This window comes from Ranitomeya imitator, chromosome 1 (genome assembly GCF_032444005.1).
Source record: "Ranitomeya imitator isolate aRanImi1 chromosome 1, aRanImi1.pri, whole genome shotgun sequence".
Classification (NCBI taxonomy): Eukaryota; Metazoa; Chordata; class Amphibia; order Anura; family Dendrobatidae; genus Ranitomeya; species Ranitomeya imitator.
The window spans coordinates 696,496,929-696,519,473 of record NC_091282.1 but is presented as its reverse complement, the minus strand read 5'-3'; the positions used below and the strand labels follow the sequence as shown (position 1 = coordinate 696,519,473).

Genomic DNA, 22,545 nt, shown 5'->3' with positions numbered 1-22,545 from the left:
ATTATGAGCTTTATAGTTGGTAATCTGCATACCTGGCCGGTAATTGACCCTGGGTACTACGCTGTGATCTACGTAATAGCGGTGTCTCTTCATGTGGTGTACTACTGTCTACTGCGGATGTAGTATCTGCCCGCTCTGCTAAAGATAATTCCACGACTATGGAGTTGGCAAGTCCACCGTGAATGGGATTACTCTGACCAGGAATCTGTTCTTCCTGGCCTGGAACCTCCTGTAGTACGGGGTCAGCCTCTTCCTGTCTTGGGACTTCTGGTATTGGGTTTGGTGTTGGGTAAAAGGCCACCATGGGAACCACTACTGCACCATGGTATGTTAGTAGGGTTTTGGGAAAGTCTCCTATACAGGTGTGATACACTTCCTCTTCTTTTTCCTTTACTGGTTGAACCTGTATGGGTTGAATAACTTCTGGTTCTGGCTGGACAACGTCTGGCTCTTTCAATGCTTCCGGACATAATTTAAGATCGTCTCTTGACACTAGTACAGATGTTAAGCCTCCGTTTTTGCTAATGAGACACATTTTAGGATTATCCACTCTTGTTGGTAAAACTGTGTAGGGTACGGCTTCCCACTGATTGTCCAGTTTATTGGTTCGACGATTTCTCTTGAGCACTTGGTCACCTGGTCTTAATGGGGTCGCTAGAGCATTCTGGTTGAAAGTTCGCTCTTGTCTTTCTCTAGTTTGCTGAAGGCTTCTTTCCACACTCTCTTGCACTTGGCGATACTGCTTTTGCCGTATGATATCCCAATTGGAGTCTTGGACTTCTGCGTCTGGTTTCAGAATTCCCATTTCTAGATCGATTGGTAATTGGCCGGGTCTTGCACGCATAAGGTAAGCTGGGGTGCAATTGGTGGAACTCACCGGGACATGATTATACAGATCCACCAAGTCAGGCAATTTCTCTGGCCATTGATTCCTTTCTGCCTCAGGTAAAGTCTTTAGTAGTTCTATTACAATATGGTTCATCTTCTCGCATAAGCCGTTTGTTTGTGGATGATAGGCCGTCGTCCGGATCTTTTTGCAACCATACATATTACAGAATTCTCTGAAGATCTCTGATTCAAAGGCTGTACCTTGGTCGGTGAGAACCTGTTCCGGATATCCATGGGGTCTACAAAAGTACGTTTGGAACGCTTTGGCTGCTGTTTTTGCTGTCAGATCTTTTACGGGTACTACTACCAAGAAGCGTGAATAATGGTCCACGATGGTCAAGGCATAGACATAGCCAGACCGGCTTGGTGTCAACTTCACGTGGTCCATGGCTACAAGTTCAAGTGGTTGTTTGGTGATTATGGGCTGCAGTGGTGCTCTTTGGTTCTTTTGATCGTTTCTTCTGAGGTTGCACGGGCCACAATTTCTGCACCACTGTTCGATTGATTTTCTCATCCCGACCCAATAAAATCTTTCTCTTAGAAGTACTTCTAACTTTTTCCAACCGAAGTGACCAGCACCATTATGGTAAGCTTCGAGGACCATCTTGACATCTTGTTTAGGCACGATAATCTGCCAAACCAATTCATGTGTTTTCGGATTGGTGTACCTTCTACAGAGCTTCCCTTGATACAGGAACATTTTGCCTCTCTCTTTCCAGAGTTGATGCGTCTCTTCTGGGGCATCCTCATCGGGATATGCACTTTGCTCAGTTAGCAGTTCCTTCACCAACTTCACAGCCGGATTGCTGTCTTGGGTGTCAGCCCATCTATGGTGTGCTAACGGATTTAAATTCACCTCTTGTTGTTTCTGATAGGTACTTGACTGATGATGTTTTGCCTTGGGATGATGGAAGGCTGGTAGTTCAATTTCTTCAAGCTCCCCCATTTCTTCTTCTACATCTCTCAAGTGTGGCATCCGGGATAGGGCATCGGCATTTCCATTCTTGCGACCTGCCCGATACTTGATCTTGAAGTTGTAATTAGATAACCGGGCTATCCATCGCTGTTCTAACGCACCTAATTTGGCTGTGTCCAGGTGGGTCAACGGATTGTTGTCAGTATAGACAATAAATTCTGCAGCGGCCAGATAGTGTTTGAAACGTTCAGTCACAGCCCAAACTACTGCCAGTAGTTCCAATTTGAAGGAGCTGTAATTTTCTGAATTTCTTTCAGTAGGCCGGAGCTTTCTACTTGCAAAGGCGATGACTTTCTCCCGACCTTCTTGCTTTTGTGACAGCACCGCTCCTAGTCCCACATTACTGGCATCGGTGTAGAGGATGAAAGGTTGATGGTAATCTGGGTATGCCAGAACCTCTTCTCCGGTTAGTGCCTTCTTTAGTTGTTCAAAGGAGTCTTCCCTTTCGTCGTTCCACTGAAAAGGAGGGTTTCGGTTTGAAGGTTTCTTCGTCTGCCCTACCAAGGTGTCTTGCAAGGGTGCTGCCAACTTGGTAAATCCTTTTATAAATCTGCGATAGTAACCCACCAATCCCAGGAATTGTCTCACTTCTTTTGCGCTGGTAGGTCTTGGCCAATCCCTTATGGCGCTTATTTTCTCGGGATCTGGTGCTACTCCCTCCGAACTCATGATGTGTCCCAGGTACTGTACCTTTGGCTTGAGAAGGTGACATTTGGATGGCTTGACTTTCATGCCATACCTGGATAAGGCTTCGAACACTTCTGCCAGGTCTATTAAGTGTTGTTCGTAAGTCTTTGAGTAGACGATCACATCATCTAGGTACAGGAGGACGGTCTCGAAGTTCTTGTGTCCGAGGCAGCATTCCATCAGCCGCTGGAAGGTACCGGATGCGTTGCAGAGTCCGAACGGCATGCGATTAAATTCACATAGACCCATTGGTGTGGTGAATGCCGTCTTTTCCTTATCTCGCTCAGCCACAGGGACTTGCCAATACCCGCTTGTTAAGTCTAAGGTGGAAAAATAATTAGCAGATTTCAAAGCAGTTAAGGACTCTTCTATCCTAGGCAAGGGGTAGGCGTCTTTATGAGTGATGTTATTAATCTTCCGGTAGTCTACGCACATTCTCATGGTTCCGTCCTTTTTTTTGACAATCACTAGAGGGGCCGCCCAGGGGCTACAGCTGTCTCTTATTACCCCGGCCTGTTTCATCTCCCTCAGCATATCTTTTGCACATTGATAGTGAGCGGGCGGTATGGGTCTATATCTTTCTTTTATTGGGGGATGGTCACTGGTGGGGATTGTGTGTTCTACCCCTTCTATCCGTCCGAAGTCCAATGGGTGTTTACTGAAGACTTGTTCATATTCCGTCACTAGCCTATACACCCCTTGTTTTTGATGGGTAGGTGTTGAATTTATGCCCACGTGTAGCTGTTGGCACCAATCCTCCATTTCTCCATCTGAGCCATTGCCTTCCACCTGACAGGTTGGTTCTAAGGGCTCAATGGTTGTGATGGCATTGTTGTCAACAGTATATAGCTTTGCCATTGTAGCATACCTTGGCAAAGTGACCTCTTCCTCTCCACAGTTCAAAAGTCGTACCGGCACTCGTCCCCGGTGTACCTCGACTATCCCTCGTGCTGTGAGTATAGTGGGCCTGCTGTCGGTGTACACTGGTTCTATTAAGGCTTGATAATCTCGTCCCTTAGTACCAATGGCTGCTCTACACCATACCAGCATTTCTGTTTTTGGTGGGATTACAATAGATGTTGGATCACTTACCCTCACACTGCCGATTTCTCCACCTGCAACTTCTACCTGTTGCCTTAACATCAATACTTTTATTTCCCTCCGGAGAACTCTCTGCTGGCAGGATTGGGCAGTTTCAGCAATTTGCTGTAAGACAGAAATGACTTCGGAAAAGCAGTTCTCTAACACATTCATTCCTATCAATACAGTTGGTTCACAGTTCCGCCGGTCAACATCAACAACAATTATACCCTGTTTCTTCAATTCTACTTTACCAATCTTTATGGTCATCTCCCTGAATCCTAGTTTCGGTACCAACTTACCATTACTGGCCCATATATCTAGTTCAACATCAGAGGGCCCTTTATCAATATCTGCATCAGCCCAGTACCTCTTATAAAGGATATACGGTATAGATGAAATCTGGGAACCTGTGTCCAGCAAAGCGTTGAGGGGCATTCCGTCCAGCACGATAGGGATAATGGGTCGTCCTCCGATGTACCTGTCGTGCCAGGGTGTTGGGCCTTGAAAGTTCATTCCTGCGAAGCGGCCCGCATTCCCAGGGGATTCCCGTTTAAATCACAATCTCGTGCAAAGTGGCCTGGCTGCTGGCAACGGCGGCAAATGGGCTGTCCATCCGGTTGGTAGCGGTCGCGGGGTCGTCCTCTCCATGTCGGGTATCTCCGGGGTCTCATCCATGGAACACCTTCTCTACGGTTTGACAACTCCATCTTGGGTCCTCTCATCTCCTGCATGGTTTTAGCCATTGAAGCAACAACATCAGTTAAAGAGTCAAGCTTTTGTTGAAGAGCCTCATTAGTACTGGGCCCCAGGGGCTTAGCAATGGCCCCGGACATAGCTGATGTCACTGGTACTCCATGTTGTTGAGGAGCCTCTGCCATGAGTTGCGCAGGATCCTGATCCCGAGGTGCCTCTGCCAGCTGGAGACGTATAACGCTCTCCTTTAATTGGGCAAATGTCAATTCAGGGTTCTTAAAAACAAGCATGCTCACATGCCCCCGGTGAGAAGGGGTGTAGAGTCCCTCAATAAATTGATCTCTTAGCAGTTTATCCGCTCTGGTGTTAAAAATGGGTTCAGCCAGTGTAAGTGATTTAAGGGCTTCCTGCAGGTTTAAGGCAAAGTCTCTCACGCCCTCATTAACTTTTTGTTTGCAATTAAAGAATCGTACTTTAGCTTTGCTGCTGGCAGTGGTTTCAAATGTAGCTTTTAATCCAGCAAATATGCGTTCAACAGTGCCTTTTAGATCAGCTGCCCATGCTGTGACTTCTCGCTTAGCATGGCCACTTAACTGCATCATCAGGAGACTAACACGCTGAACTTCACCCACAGGGAACATGTCAAAATGGGCCAGCATCTTTTCTCTGAAATCGTCAAGGGTATTAGGCTCACCTTCATACATTGGAAGCCATGGGCCACCCGGGGTATATGGCATCAGCACCGGCATGATGGGCGCCACTCCTTGCACCGCTGCGCTACCAGACTCTCTATCGACACTCTGTCTTTCAGCTGCATTAGCGTCGCCGGGTGCTGCGGCGTCTCCGTGCTGCGACATACTCTGCCCCCTTAGTTAATCCGGACCCTTCCGGTCCTCCGCTTCCGTCGGGATAGTGTAGATTCGTTCCGCTGTGCAGCAGGATCGATTTTCCCCTTGCTCTGATGTCAGAGCGCTCAGCTTGGTGCCGCCCACAATGACACGCCCCCTGCTGCTCCCACCCACCGCGCTCTGTAATGGCGGATTCTGAAGTTTTTCAGTTAGACTGGGGCTCAGGTGATGGCGTAGCTCAATTAACAGTCTCGTGCCTAACGGTTATGAAGTGATTACCTCAGGGGATGGCGGCCATCTTTACTCCATTATAACCAATGGGGAAAAGTCACTTTCAATAGTTTTCAATGGAGAATGGATTTTTCTTTAATAAAGTCAATTTTCAAGATTTTTCATCCAAGTTTTCACAGTTTTGGGCTCCAATCACGGCACACAATACCCGGTATACGGGCTGGCTAGATCCTGTTCGTGACGCCAATTGTGACGCCCAAGAGACCAGGATACCCAGCACCGGACCAATGGGGTCTGTCTCTTGAGGGGGGTGTCACGGGTGGCTTGACCCGGTGCTGTGGCCTCAGGGCAATGCACAGTGTAAAGGGTATCGTGAGGGAACAGGCACTTACTTGATCAGCAGCAGGTTCTCCCAGCGGTGATGATCCCAATTCTGGATAGATGGCTATTGTCCAAATGAAAGACTGAGGCACTGAAACGTTTAACCAGTTTACTTTAACAAAAAAAGGATTTACCACCAGTCCTGTCACCGGAGTCTGTATGGGAACTCTGAGTTACTTTGACCCTGCCGGGGTCTTCGCCTCTTATTGTACGCAATATCTGTGTGGCCCTGCTGCTGTATGTGAACTGGCTGCCGGCCCAATCTGTCCCCTCCGGGTCCTGGTTCGACGGGCAACCCGAGTCCTTTTATCGGCTTACCCCCTCCAGGAGTACCGCTGAACTCTATGTCTGTTGCTGCGTCCGACCCTAGTGAAGCTGATATCACCTCACGTTTTTCCGGTTGCTGTATTATATGTAATGAATACAGCCACGGATCCGGTATCCGTCTTTGCGCCTGTTCTGGGTAGTGATTAATGCTACCCGGTTCTCACAATGTCCTTTTTCTCTATCCCTCTTCTCCTCAGGCCGGTGATTTAGGCCTGGTAACAGTCACAGGGCTGTTAGAGATTCAACTGTATGACCTCTCACTTTCAGCTCCTTAGCCCAACTGCCATTTCTTCTCTCAGACCAGAATGGATTAAGGGGAGTCTCTGGAGCTCCCCCTTCTGGCCGGAGGTGGTAGTGCAGTTTTGCTATCTTAATATTTGTGTTTAGTGTCAGTAACTATTTTTGTGGCAAATACCCCTAGGGGTGCCACACACTCATTACCATATCATACGGCAGAGAGTTCCATAGTCTCACTGCTCTTACAGTAAAGAATCCGCGTCTGTTATTATGCTTAAACCTTTCCTCCAGACATAGAGGATGCCCCCTTGTCCCTGTCTCAGGTCTATGATTAAAAAGATCATCAGAAAGGTCTTTGTACTGTCCCCTTCGTTTTTTCCCTTCACCATGACAGCACCGCACGTGAGAGATGGCATCCGCCCCCAGGAACAGGAAACCTGTAGCAGAGATAAAAGAATGGGGCGGCCCCCCCTCAGTTTGGTTTCCTGTTCCTGCAGGTGGATGCCTGTTGCAGAGGATCCCCCTCTGATGATTCCGGTCCGGAGGCCGAGGTCTGTGGGGGGGGGGGCAGCCATACTCTGCGGCATCTCGCGTGCGGTGCTGTCCGGGTGAAAAGGCTGCTGTGTCCGCGCCTTCTTTCCCCCTTGTCGGACTCCCCGGCGACCGCTCTGTGCAGGAGGCTGGTCCGGGGTTTAGGGGCGTGTCCTTCACCGACGCTGGCGCCGAAGTGAAGGATGACGTCTTCCGGTCGCGCGGAAGTGACGTCACACGCGGTGTGCTGGACACTTCCGGGCGGAAGTTGATCCAGAGGCGCGCACACCACTCCTGATATAAAAAGCAGCAACCAAGGAAATCGCTGGTTCTTCACAGCAAGCAATCTGCCTGCCAAGATGACCGAACCAGCGATGGATCCGGATACACCAATGATGCCTGCGAAGATATCTGAGGAGGCACAAGCTACTGCGGTATCCAGGGTCCTGGAGGGGTGAGTGCCTTTGTAAGGCAAAACCACACATACTGATACACTGTATACTACATGTTTTTTAGGGGAGAAAAGCCACATCCAAGCAGAAAAATAGTGTCTGTGCCCTATGCAAAGACACACTCCCTAGCCTATGCAGCAAGAAAATCTGCCAGCCTTGTATTGACAAGACAGTTGCGGAAGAATCTTCTTCCCTATTACAGAATATTAAAACAATAATACGGGAAGAAGTCAAATCGACAGTAAAGGAGCAGCTGAAACATTATACAGCAAAGGGAACCCCACCTCCCCCTCCCCCAACAAGTGAACAAGGGTCGGCCGTAGATTCAGGGGATGAACCGGGAATATTAACCCCCTCTGATGTCTCAGACCTAGACTCCTCGGATGAGGAGTATGGCCACCCTTATTTCCAGTCAGAAGAGATTGCAAAATTGCTCAAACTCGTTAGAGCAACTATGGGGGTAGAGACTCCTAAAGAGTTGCGGTCAGTTCAGGACACAATGTTCAGTAACTTGGAAGGGAAGAAGCGTAAATTTTTTCTCTTCCATGAAAATATAGTAAATTAAATTAAAAAGGAGTGGAAAAAGCCCAACAAGAAAATATCCATCCCTCAGGCCTTAAAACGCAAGTACCCCTTTGATGAAGAAATCTGTGAGAAGTGGGAAAAGGCTCCCAAGCTAGATGCGTCCATGGCCAGCACCTCTAAAGGAGTAGCGTTACCATTTGAGGACATGGGAGCCTTAAAAGATACCTTAGACAAGAAAGCAGATGCCTTTCTAAAATCGGCTTGGGAAGCGGCGACATGGTCATTTAAACCGGGGGTTGCTGCCACTTGCACAGCACGTGCTATGGTCAAGTGGTTAGAGGAGCTAAGTGACCAGATCAAAAACAAATGCCCGAGAGAGTGACTACTAGAAGCATTACCCTCTCTACAGGGCGCCGCAAGATTCCTGGCAGATGCTTCAATTGATTCTCTCAGAGGTGCCGCACGTGCATGTGCTCTATCCAACTCGGGTCGTAGAGCATTATGGCTAAAATATTGGATGGCTGACTTCCAATCGAAGGTCAAACTTTGTGGGGTGCCCTGTGAAGGACAATATCTTTTTGGAAAGGCTCTAGACGAGATCCTTGAAAAGGCATCGGACAAGAAGCGGTTTCCATCTCCTTCCTTTCCTAGGCGCCGATGGGAAACCTCTAGTCCGTCCTTTTGTGGATCCAGATATAGAGGGACCAGCGGCCGATCAGATGACAGGTCTAGTCAGGGCAGACCGTGGAATGATCGAAGGGAAAGGGGAATCCTTTTCAATAAGCCTCCCCCCAAGTCTGATCCCAAAAATCAATGATGCCAAAATCCCAGTGGGCGGAAGACTCCGATGGTTTGTCCACCACTGGGCAGCACTGTGGCGTCTCAATGGATATTCAACTTGTTGTCAGAAGGGTTAAGACTCAAGTTCTCCAGCCTCCCACCAAATCGTGTAAAAATGACCCAGGTGGCGGGAAAAAATTCAGGCCACACTAGAAAGAGAAATTCATCTCCTCATACAAAAAGAAGTGTTAATAAGAGTACCTGATCAAGAGATAGGGAAAGGGTTCTACAGCACCTTGTTTCTAACACCAAAACCAGATGGCTCGCTAAGAGTAATATTCAACCTGAAGGCTCTAAACCAGTATATTCAGATAGAAAAATTCAAAATGGAGACCCTGAGAATGGCAATAAAGGTACTCGATCCAAACTGTTACATGGCAGTGATCGATCTTACAGATGCTTACTACCATGTACCAATCGCGGTCCAACACCAACAGCACCTGAGGTTAGTGGTGAATCTTGCAAACACCCCCACCCATCTACAATATCAATGTCTTGCCTTCGGGGTGGCTATAGCGCCCCACGCATTTACAAAAATAATTTCCAAAGTGGCGTCCTTCATCAGGAAAGGAAACATAATGCTGGTACCTTATTTGGACGATTTTTTGGTGATAGCAAACAACAAAGAAAATTGCGAGAAAACAGTCGCAAGAGTGCTGGAGGTGCTAACCAGGGTAGGATGGGTTATCAACCTGAAAAAATCAAGACTTGTCCCAACACAGACTCAAGAATTCCTCGGGATCCTATTGGATTCGGTCAAACAGGAGTGTGTCCTCCCACAAAGGAAAATTCAAACTATCCAACAGAAAGTACAACTGTTCCAGCTACAACAGACCATCTCACTATGGAATGCAATGTCGCTTTTAGGAGTTCTAACGGCAACAATTCCAGCAACACAGTGGGCACAAAGCCATACACGAGAGTTACAATGGCAGATACTGACCGAACAAATGAGGACTCCATACAATCTGAACCGGAAAATTTGTCTATCAAAGGTTCATGACTCACTAGAATGGTGGCTAAGAGTGGAAAATTTAAGCAGCGCAGTGCCGAGGTCAGTGCAGAACCCAGTAGTCCTCACTACCGATGCAAGTCCATGGGGGTGGGGAGCACATTTGGAGGATCAGGTCCTAAAGGGACAATGGGAGGCCTCAATGTCAGCAGCGTCCTCCAATCTACAAGAGTTGTCGGCAGTAAGGCAAGCACTAGGAGAAGGGATACGGGGGAGACATGTGGTGGTGTTGTCCGACAACAACACAATGATAGCCTATATAAATCATCAAGGGGGCACAAGATCCCCATCCCTTATGGCAGAAGCCAAACAGCTCTTCATATGGGCCGAGAACAACCTTCTGTCCTTAACCGGAACATACTTAAGGGGGTCAGAAAATCAGGTAGCCGACTTCTTAAGTCGGCATATATTACATCAGGGAGAATGGTCCCTAAACCAGGGAATATTTGGGAAAATCTGTCCCAGCTGGGGCGTTCCAGAAATAGACTTATTTGCCACAAGAGAAAATCGAAAGGTGAGGAGGTTCTATTCTCTGAACCCAAGAGAACACCCGGAGGGAGTAGATGCGTTTCTATACCGATGGAACTTTCACCTGGTGTACGCATTTCCCCCGATACCATTAGTCCCGACAGTCCTCAAGAAGATTCGGGAAGACAAGGCACGAGTTATCCTCATAGCTCCTTTTTGGCCAAAAAGGGCATGGTTTACGTGGCTCAGACGAATGTCTATCTCGGACCCGTGGATCCTCCCAGATGCCTCGGATCTCCTACACCAGGGACCAGTTCAACATCCCCAAGTACACGGGCTACATCTCACCGCCTGGAACTTGAGAGGGGGCTTCTATTAGCAAAAGGATTCTCAAACCCTTTGGTGACCACGTTGCTCTCTAGCAGGAAAAAAGTCACCTCAGAGAAATAAAAACAAATTTGGAAAAAATTCCTGGAATTCTCGTGGGCGACAATTGTCCGAGACAAGCCTGGAAGTTCCGGTAAAAGAAATTCTAGAATTTCTCCAAAAAGGGTTAGAGAGGGGGCTATCTACTAGCACCTTAAAGGTGCAAGTCTCTGCCCTGGGTGCGCTGTTTGATCAGAAACTTGCTGACCACCCTTGGGTCTTTAGATTCATCTGAGCCTCCTTTACATCTAGACCCTCAAAATTATTACCTAAGGTGGCTCCCTGGGATCTAAATTTAGTTTTAAATGCTCTAACCATTTCCCCCTTTGAGCCTCTTGATTCTATTTCAATAAAATCCTTAACCCTAAAAACGGTCCTCCTGGTTGCCTTAACTTCAGCCCGTCGTACCTGTGAGCTGCAAGCTGTCGGTGAACCCACCTTACACTACCTTCCAGGATGACAAAGTGGTCATCAAAACCGACCCGGCCTTCCTTCCAAAGGTCAACTCAAAATTTCATAGGGACCAGGAAATTATTCTGCCCTCATGCTGTCCTCAACCAAAATCCCAGGGAGAACAAACCTTCCATTGTCTCGATGTCAGACGCTGCCTGCTTCAATACATAGAAGCCACAAAATCTTGGCGTCAGTCATCAGCCCTTTTTGTCGCCTTCCAGGGGACAAATGGGGGAAAAAAGGCCTCAAAGGCAACTATTGCATGGTGGTTGCGTACGGCTATCTCACTTTCATATTCCTCTTCTGGTCAAGTTCCCCCACAAGGTGTTACGGCCCACTCCACGCGTGCTATTGCCACATCCTGGGCGGAAAGGGCAAACGCCTCGGTAGAACAGATCTGCAGAGCGGCAGTATGGTCTTCACCATCTACCTTCTTCCGACATTATAGTCTAGACTTAGGTCTATCAAACTTGTCTTTTGGGAGAAAGGTATTATCTGCTGTTGTCCCACCCTAGGAGTCTTCTATTTCTTCCTCTCACGTGCGGTGCTGTCATGGTGAAGGGAACAAAATGATAATTACTTACGGGTATTTTTATTTTCCAGAACCATGACAGCACCGCGTTAATTCCCGCCCTATCTTGGTGATGGTTGTGTGATTCACAAAAAAAAAAAAAAAGAGAAGTTAATATGTTTAAGCAAATATATATATATATATATATATATATATATATATATATATATATATATATATATATATATATATATATATATATATATATATATATAAGAATATATATATATATATATATATATATGTATATATGAAATATATGTATAGATTAAAATTAATAAAGAGCTACACAATGTAAATATAATATATGAGTGTGTACTAACAAAGCGGTCATCTTCCATACTCTGAAACAAACTGAGGAGAGAGGGGCCGCCCCATTCTTTTATCTCTGCTACAGGTTTCCTGTTCCTGGGAGCGGATGCCATCTCTCACGTGCGGTGCTGTCATGGTTCTGGAAAATCAAATTTCCCGTAAGTAATTATCATTTTTCCAATCTAAATAGCCCCAAGTGTAATAACCTACCGTATATACTCGAGTATAAGCCGAGATTTTCAGCCCAAATTTTTGGGCTGAAAGTGCCCCTCTCGGCTTATACTCGAGTCACGCTAGCGGTGGGGTCGGCAGGTGAGGGGGTGAGGGAGCTGAGGTATACTTACCTAGTCCCAGCGATCCTCGCGCTGTCCCTGCCTTCCTCCCCGTCTTCTGTGCTGCAGCTTCTTCCCCTCTTCAGCGGTCACGTGGGACCGCTCATTACAGAAATGAATAGGTGGCTCCACCTCCCATAGGGATGGAGCCGCCTATTCATTTCTCTAATCAGCGGTGCCGGTGACCGCTGACAGGAAGAGGCTGCAGCACAGAAGACGGGGAGGAAGGCAGGGATAGCGCGAGGATCGCTGGGACTAGGTGAGTATGTTATATTTACCTGTCCACGTTCCAGCCGCCGGGCGCCGCTCCATCTTCCCGGCGCCTCCATCTTCCCGGCGTCTGCGCTCTGACTGTTCAGGCAGAGGGCGCGATGATGCATATAGTGTGCGCGGCGCCCTCTGCCTGATCAGTCAGAGCGGGGAGACGCCGGGAAGATGGAGGCGCCGGGACCGGACGCTGGGAGCTGCAATCAAGAGAGGTGAGTATGTGGTTTTTTTTTATTTTTATTGCAGCAGCAGCAGCGGCCATGGCACAGATATATGTGCAGCATCTATGGGGCAGTATGAACGGCACACAGCACTATATGGGGCATCTGTGCAGCATCTATGGGGCAGTATGAACGGCACACAGCACTATATGGGGCATCTGTGCAGCATCTATGGGGCAGTATGAACGGCACACAGCACTATATGGGGCATCTGTGCAGCATCTATGGGGCAGTATGAACGGCACACAGCACTATATGGGGCATCTGTGCAGCATCTATGGGGCAGTATGAACGGCATACAGCACTATATGGGGCATCTGTGCAGCATCTATGGGGCAGTATGAACGGCACACAGCACTATATGGGGCATCTGTGCAGCATCTATGGGGCAATATGAACGGCACACAGCACTATATGGGGCATCTGTGCAGCATCTATGGGGCAATATGAACGGTGCAGAGCACTATATGGCACAGCTATGGGGAAATAATGATCTATTTTTATTTTTGAAATTCACCGGTAAATGCTGCATTTCCACCCTAGGCTTATACTCGAGTCAATAAGTTTTCCCAGTTTTTTGTGGCAAAATTAGGGGGGTCGGCTTATACTCGGGTCGGCTTATACTCGAGTATATACGGTATCTTGGTATTGCAGACCCCCCAGTCCTCTAATAACCTTGGTCGCTCTTCTCTGCACCCGCTCTAGTTCAGCTATGTCTTTCTTATACACCGGAGACCAGAACTGTACACAGTATTCTAAGTGTGGTCGAACTAGTGACTTGTATAGAGGTAAAATTATGTTCTCCTCATGAGCATCAACATAGTCATACATCTTATTACTTCTACCCAAGTGCACGACCTTGTATTTATCCCAATTAAAGCTCATTTGCCATTTGTCAGCCCAAGCTTCTAGTTTACATAAATCATCCTGTAATTAATATAAAATTGTCCTCCTCTGTATTGATTACCCTGCAGAGTTTAGTGTCATCTGCAAATATTGAAATTCTGCTCTGAATGCCCCCTACAAGATCATTAATAAATCTGTTAAAAAGAAGAGGGCCCAATACTGACCCCTGTGGTACCCCACTGCTAACAGCAACCCAGTCCGAGTGTGCTCCATTAATAACCACCCTTTGTTTCCTATCCCTGAGCCAGCTCTCAACCCACTTACACATATTTTCCCCTATCCCCATTATTCTCATTTTATGTATCAACCTTTTGTTTGGCACCGTATTAAAAGCTTTTGAAAAGTCAATATACACTACGGCCACTGCGTTCCCTTGGTCCAGTCTGAAACTTACCTCTTCATGGAAATTGATCAGATTTGTCTAACAGGAACGGTCCCTAGTAAACCCATGTTGGTATTTGGTCATGAGGTTATTCTTCTTCAGATATTCCAGTATAGCATCCCTTAGAATGCCCTGCAGAATTTTACCCACAGTAGAGTATAACTCCCTTACAAAAAAAATGTTGGTTCTAAAATTGTGCTGATGTAAAGTAGACATGTGGGAAATGTTACTTATTAAGTATTTTGTCAGATATACAGCTCATTGCATGAGCAATCTCAAGGCTACAAGTCCATCTCCAAAGACCTGAATGTTCCTGTGTCTACCGTGCGCAGTGTCATCAAGAAGTTTAAAGCCCATGGCACTGTGGCTAACCTCCCTAGATGTGGATGGAAAAGAAAAATTGACAAGAGATTTCAACACAAGATTGTGCAGATGTTGGATAAAGAACCTCGACTTTCATCCAAACAAGTTCAAGCTGCCCTGCAGTCCGAGGATACAACAGTGTCAACCCGTACTATCCATCGGCATCTGAATGAAAAGGGACTGTATGGTAGGAGACCCAGGAAGACCCCAATTCTTACCCCAAGACATAAAAAAGCCAGGCTGGAGTTTGCCAAAACTTACCTGAAAAAGCCTAAAATGTTTTGGAAGAATGTTCTCTGGTCAGATGAGACAAAAGTAGAGATTTTTGGGCAAAGGCATCAACATAGAGTTTACAAGAGAAAAAAGAGACATTCAAAGAAAAGAACATGGTCCCTACCGTCAAACATGGTGGTGGTTCTCTTATGTTTTGGGGTTGCTTTGCTGCCTCTGGCACTGGACTGCTTGCCCGTGTGCATGGCATTACGAAGTCTGAAGACTACCAACAAATTTTGCAGCATAATGTAGGGCCCAGTGTGAGAAAGCTGGGTCTCCCTCAGAGGTCATGGGTCTTCCAGCAGGGCAATGACCCAAAACACACTTCAAAAAGCACTAGAAAATGGTTTGAGAGAAAGCACTGGAGACTTCTAAGGTGGCCAGCAATGAGTCCAGACTTGAATCCCATAGAACACCTGTGGAGAGATCTAAAAATGGCAGTTTGGAGAAGGCACCCTTCAAATATCAGGGACCTGGAGCAGTTTTGCCAAAGAAGAATGGTCTAAAATTCCAGCAGAGCATTGTAAGAAACTCATTGATGGTTACCGGAAGCAGTTGGTCGCAGTTATTTTGGCTAAAGGTTGTGCAACCAAGTATTAGACTGAGGGTGCCAATGCTTTTGTTTGGCCCATTTTTGGAGTTTTGTGTGAAATGATCAATGTTTTGCTTTTTGCTTCATTCTCTTTTGTGTTTTTTCATTTAAGACGAATTAAATGAAGATAATAATACCAAATAATTTGTGATTGCAATCACTTTCAGGAAGAAAATGAGTATTATCTGACAGAATTGCAGGGGTGTTAATACTTTTGGCCATGACTGTATCTCTGTGATTTAAGGGCATAAAAATTCAAAGATGGAAATTGCGAAATGTTCAAAATTTTCGCCAAATTTCCTTTTTTTTTCACAAATAAACGCAGGTAATATCAAAGAAATTTTACCACTATCATGAAGTACAATATGTCACGAGAAAACAGTGTCAGAATCATCAGGATCCGTTGAAACGTTCGAGTTATAACCTCATAAAGGGACAGTGGTCAGAATTGTAAAAATTGGCCCGGTCATTAACGTGTAAACCACCCTTGGGGGTTAAGGGGTGAAAAGGCACTTGCGTTGCGCAGTCCATTTAATGCATGCGTTGAACGGACTGCACTAACGCAATATGACCTTATCTGCTTGAGAGCAAAAGGATTAGGTATGTTAAAAGCAAACAGCCCCATCCTTCTTTCAAAGGGTATCCCGAGAAAAGTCAGAAGACCACCTTTCTCCCATGCACATTAAGGTACCTTCACACTAAACGACGCTGCAGCGATCCAGACAACGATCCGGATCGCTGCAGCGTCGCTGTTTGGTCGCTGGAGAGCTGTCACACAGACAGCTCTCCAGCGACCAACGATGCCGGTAACCAGGGTAAACATCGGGTTACTAAGCGCAGGGCCGCGCTTAGTAACCCCATGTTTACCCTGGATACCATCCTAAAAGTTAAAAAAACAAACGCTTCATACTTACCTACCGCTGTCTGTCCCTCGGCGCTCTGCTTCTCTGCTCTGGCTGTGAGCACAGCGGCCGGAAAGCAGAGCGGTGACGTCACCGCTCTGCTTTCCGGCCGCTGTGCTCACAGTGAGTGCAGGAAAGCACAGCGCCGAGGGACAGACAGCGGTAGGTAAGTATGAAGCGTTTGTTTTTTTACTTTTAGGATGGTATCCAGGGTAAACATCGGGTTACTAAGCGCGGCCCTGCGCTTAGTAACCCGATGTTTACCCTGGTTACCAGCGAAGACATCGCTGAATCGGTGTCACACACGCCGATTCAGCGATGTCAGCGGGAGAGCCAGCGACCAAAGAAAGGTCTGGCCCTCTAGCCCCGACCAGCGACATCACAGCAGGATTCTGATCGCTGCTGCGTGTCAAACTAAACGATATCGCTAGCGAGGACGCTGCAACGTCATGGATCGCTAGCGATATCGTTTAGTGTGAAGGTACCTTTAGTCATACAGTTACGCCAAGATAAGAGGGTTTGGCTGACATTGTGTGTGGCTTTCTTAACCCTTTGTGTATAGTAATATAATCCCATGTTGCTAACCAGTAATACTCATGTTCTTTCTACAGGACAGTCGGGTATCTTCTGTCAGTGATTGTTCTCTGGACTGGCTGGACCTGTCTGGGGATTTCTCCTCATCTAAAGGGAATTCTCTCCTCTTAAACACAAGGTACTTTGAACGTCGTTTATTGTAAAAGTAATATTAAATTAGACATGATTATTTAAGAAAATGATTTAGTGAAATGCATATTATATTTCCACCATTTATTTACAAACCTGCATCAAAATACATCAGTATGCATGACATAAGCAATACTATGCAAATTGCCTCTTCTGAGAAAAAGAGGACTTAAACTCTATAGCGCCACCTGTTGGAAGTAGCGATCCTACAAGTCACAATCAACCTTTTAATGAGTCGTGCAATATGACTTAGGATAAAAGCCAAATCAATATCTCAGTTCGCAGACACGGTGTTTCGGGCTGTTGGCCCTCGTCAGTGCGAAGCATGAGAACTGATTTGGCTAGGTGAGAGGCTCTGCACTGGGGTCTAAGGGGTATCGTTTCTCCTTATGGAGAGTGACATACCATCTCTGGCTTGTCAAGGTAAGGAGGCTTATTCGCCGTGCCATGCTCCTCTGGGAAATATAATATGCAAATTGCCTCTTCTGAGAAAAAGAGGACTTAAACTCTATAGCGCCACCTGTTGGAAGTAGCGATCCTACAAGTCACAATCAACCCTTTAACGAGTCGTGCAATATGACTTACCTTGAGGTATATCTGACCTTGTCAGCCATTGAAGTCCTGAAAGGGCTTTAACCCCTTCCCGACCTTTGACGCCACGTAGGCGTCATGAAAGTCGGTGCCAATCCGACCCATGACGCCTATGCGGCGTCATGGAAAGATCGCGTCCCTGCAGATCGGGTGAAAGGGTTAACTCCCATTTCACCCGATCTGCAGGGACAGGGGGAGTGGTAGTTTAGCCCAGGGGGGGTGGCTTCACCCCCTCGTGGCTACGATCGCTCTGATTGGCTGTTGAAAGTGAAACTGCCAATCAGAGCGATTTGTAATATTTCACCCATTATAACGGGTGAAATATTACAATCCAGCCATGGCCGATGCTGAAATATCATCGGCCATGGCTGGAAATACTAGTGTGCCCCCACCCCACCCCTCCGATCGCCCCCCCACCCCCCCGATCTGGCCGGTACACTGCTCCGGCTCCCCTCCGCCCTGTGCTCCGCTCCCCCCCGTGCTCGTGTCCGCTCCCCCCGTGCTCCAATCACCCCCCCGTGCTCCAATCACCCCCCCTGCACTCCGATCCACCCCCCCCGTGCTCCGTTCCACCCCCCCGTGCTCCATTCCAGCCCCCCCGTGCTCCGTTCCACGCCCCCCGCGCTCCGTTCCACCCCTCCCGCGCTCCGATTCCCCCCCCCCGTGCTCCGATCCCCCCCCCCGTGCTCCGATCCCCCCCCCCGTGGTCCCCCCCCACCCTATCATACTTACCGATCCAGCCGTGGTCCCGTCCGTCTTCTCCCGGGCGCCGCCATCTTCCAAAATGGCGGGCGCATGTGCAGTGCGCCCGCCGAATCTGCCGGCCGGCAGATTCGTTCCAAAGTGCATTTTGATCACTGAGATATAATCTATCTCAGTGATCAAAATAAAAAAAATAATAAATGACCCCCCCCCTTTGTCACCCCCATAGGTAGGGACAATAAAAAAATAAAGAAATTTTTTTTTTTCCACTAATGTTAGAATAGGGTTAGGGTTAGGGGTAGGGTTAGGGTTAGGGGTAGGGTTAGGGGTAGGGTTAGGGTTAGGGGTAGGGTTAGGGGTAGGGGTAGGGTTAGGGGTAGGGTTAGGGTTAGGGCTAGGGTTAGGGGTAGGGTTAGGGGTAGGGTTAGGGTTAGGAATGTGCACACGTATTCTGGTCCTCTGCGGATTTTTCCGCTGCGGATTTGATAAATCCGCAGTGCTAAACCGCTGCGGATTTATGGCGGATTTACCGCGTTTTTTTCTGCGCATTTCACTGCGGTTTTACAATTGCGATTTTCTATTGGAGCAGTTGTAAAACCGCTGCGGAATCCGCACAAAGAAGTGACATGCTGCGGAATGTAAACCGCTGCGTTTCCGTGCAGTTTTTCCGCAGCATGTGTACAGCGATTTTTGTTTCCCATAGGTTTACATTGAACTGTACACTCATGGGAAACTGCTGCGGATCCGCAGCGTTTTCCGCAGCGTGTGCACATACCTTTAGAATTAGGCTATGTGCACACGGTGCGGATTTGGCTGCGGATTCGCAGCAGTGTTCCATCAGGTTTACAGTACCATGTAAACATATGAAAAACCAAATCCGCTGTGCCCGTGATGCGGAAAATACCGCGCGGGAACGCTGCGTTGTATTTTCCGCAGCATGTGAATTCTTTGTGCGGATTCCGCAGCGTTTTACACCTGTTCCTCAATAGGAATCCGCAGGTGAAATCCGCACAAAAAACACTGGAAATCCGCGGAAAATCCGCAGGTAAAACACAGTGCCTTTTACCCGCAGATTTTTCAAAAATGGTGCGGAAATATCTCACACGAATCCGCAACGTGGGCACATAGCCTTAGGGTTAGGGTTGGAATTAGTGTTGTGGTTAGGGGTGTGTTGGGGTTAGGGTTGTGATTAGGATTATGGCTACAGTTGGGATTAGGGTTAGGGGTGTGTTGGGGTTAGTGTTGGAGTTAGAATTGAGGGGTTACCACTGTTTAGGCACATCAGGGGTCTCCAAACGCAACATGGCGCCACCATTGATTCCAGCCAATCTCGTATTCAAAAAGTCAAATGGTGCTCCCTCACTTCCGAGCCCTGACGTGTGCCCAAACAGTGGTTTACCCCCACATATGGGGTACCAGCATACTCAGGACAAACTGCGCAACAATTACTGGGGTCCAATTTCTCCTGTTACCCTTGTGAATCTAAAAAAATGCTTGCTAAAACATAATTTTTGAGGAAAGAAAAATGATTTTTTATTTTCACGGATCTGTGTTGTAAACGTCTGTGAAGCACTTGGGGGTTCAAAGTGCTCACCACATATCTAGATAAGTTCCTTAGGGGGTCTAGTTTCTAAAATGGGGTCACTTGTGGGGGGTTTCTACTGTTTAGGCACACCAGGGGCTCTGCAAACGCAACGTGACACCCGCAGACCATTCCATCAAAGTCTGCATTTCAAAAGTCACTACTTCCCTTCTGAGCCCCGACGTGTGCCCAAACAGTGGTTTACCCCCACATATGGGGTATCAGCGTACTCAGGAGAAACTGGACAACAACTTTTGGGGTCCAATTTCTCCTGTAACCCTTGGGAAAATAAAAAATTCTGGGCTAAATAATTATTTTTGAGGAAAGAAAACGTATTTATTATTTTCACGGCTCTGCATTATAAACTTCTATGAAGCACTTGGGGGTTCAAAGTGCTCACCACACATCTAGATAAGTTCCTTTCAGGGTCTAGTTTCCAAAATGGGGTCACTTGTGGGGGGTTTCTACTGTTTAGGCACATCAGGGGCTCTGCAAACGCAACGTGACGCCCGCAGAGCATTCCATCAAAGTCTGCATTTCAAAACGTCACTACTTCAATTCCAAGCCCCGGCATGTGCCCAAACAGTAGTTTACCCCCACATATGGGGTATCACCGTACTCCGGAGAAACTGGACAACAAATATTGGGGTCAAATTTCTCCTGTTACCCTTGGGAAAAATAAAAAACTCTGGGCTAAATAATTATTTTTGAGGAAAGAAAACGTATTTATTATTTTCACGGCTCTGCATTATAAACTTCTATGAAGCACTTGGGGGTTCAAAGTGCTCACCACACATCTAGATAAGTTCCTTTGGGGGTCTAGTTTCCAAAATGGGGTCACTTGTGGGGGGTTTCTACTGTTAAGCCACATCAGGGGCTCTGCAAACGCAACGTGACGCCCACAGAGCATTCCATCAAAGTCTGCATTTCAAAACGTCACTACTTCACTTCCGAGCCCCGGCATGTGCCCAAACAGTGATTTACCCCCACATATGGGGTATCAGCGTACTCAGGAGAAACTGGACAACAACTTTTGGGGTCAAATTTCTCCTGTTACCCTTGGGAAAATAAAAAATTGCAGGCTAAAAGATCATTTTTGAGAAAATAATTTTTTTTTTTTTTTTTCATGGCTCTGCGTTATAAACTTCTGTGAAGCACTTGGGGGTTCAAAGTCCTCACCACACATCTAGATTAGTTCCTTTGGGGGTCTAGTTTCTAAAATGGTGTCATTTCTGGGGGATCTCCAATGTTTAGGCACACAGGGGCTCTCCAAACGTGACATGGTGTCCGCTAATGATTGGAGCTAATTTTCCATTTAAAAAGCCAAATGGCGTGCCATCCCTTCCGAGCCCTGCCGTGCGCCCAAACAGTGGTTTACCCCCACATATGGGGTATCAGCGTACTCAGGACAAACTGGACAACAATATTTGGGGTCCAATTTCTCCTATTATCCTTGGCAAAATAGGAAATTCCAGGCTAAAAAATCATTTTTGAGGAAAGAAAAATTATTTTTTATTTTCATGGCTCTGCGTTATAAACTTCTGTGAAGCACCTGGGGGTTTAAAGTGCTCAATATGCATCTAGATAAGTTCCTTGGGGGGTCTAGTTTCCAAAATGGGGTCACTTGTGCGGGAGCTCCAATGTTTAGGCACACAGGGGCTCTCCAAACGCGACATGGTGTCCGCTAACAATTGGAGCTAATTTTCCATTCAAAAAGTCAAATGGCGCGCCTTCTCTTCCGAGCCCTGCCGAGTGCCCAAACAGTGGTTTACCCCCACATATGAGGTATCGGCGTACTCGGGAGAAATTGCCCAACAAATTTTATGATCCATTTTATCCTACTGCCCATGTGAAAATGAAAAAATTGAGGCGAAAAGAATTTTTTTGTGAAAAAAAAGTACTTTTTCATTTTTACAGATCAATTTGTGAAGCACCTGAGGGTTTAAAGTGCTCACTAGGCATCTAAATTAGTTCCTTGGGGGGTCTAGTTTCCAAAATGGGGTCACTTGTGGGGGAGCGCCAATGTTTAGGCACACAGGAGCTATCCAAACGCGACATGGTGTCCGCTAACGATGGAAATAATTTTTCATTCAAAAAGTCAAATGGCGCTCCTTCCCTTCCGAGCCTTACCATGTGCCCAAACAGTGGTTTACCTCCACATGTGAGGTATTGGTGTACTCAGGAGAAATTGCCCAACACATTTTAGGATCCATTTTATCCTGTTGCCCATGTGAAAATGAAAAAATTGAGGCTAAAAGAATTTTTTTGTGAAAAAAAAGTACTTTTTCATTTTTACGGATCAATTTGTGAAGCACCTGGGGGTTCAAAGTGCTCACTATGCATCTAGATAAGTTCCTTGGGGCGTCTAGTTTCCAAAATGGGGTCACTTGTGGGGGAGCTCCAATTTTTAGGCACACGGGGGCTCTCCAAACGTGACATGGTGTCCGCTAAAGAGTGGAGCCAATTTTTGATTCAAAAAGTCAAATGGCGCTCCTTCCCTTCCAAGCCCTGCCGTGCGCCAAAACAGTGGTTTACCCCCACATATGAGGTATCAGCGTACTCAGGACAAATTGGACAACAACTTTCGTGGTTCAGTTTCTCCTTTTACCATTGGGAAAATAAAAAAATTGTTGCTAAAAGATAATTTTTGTGACTAAAAAGTTAAATGTTCATTTTTTCCTTCCATGTTGCTTCTGCTGCTGTGAAGCACCTGAAGGGTTAATAAACTTCTTGAATGTGGTTTTGAGTACCTTGAGGGGTGCAGTTTT

General features: G+C 46.9%; 1 protein-coding gene across 1 annotated transcript in view; it reads left to right on the top strand.

Moving 5' to 3' along the window:
• STARD9 (StAR related lipid transfer domain containing 9) overlaps positions 1 to 22,545 on the top strand; it is a 313,170-nt gene that overhangs the window by 215,726 nt on the left and 74,899 nt on the right. Inside the window, exon 20 of the mRNA XM_069730886.1 lies at positions 16,791 to 16,891. Coding sequence (XP_069586987.1) covers positions 16,791 to 16,891 — 101 coding nt within the window. The remainder of the gene's footprint in view (positions 1 to 16,790; positions 16,892 to 22,545) is intronic.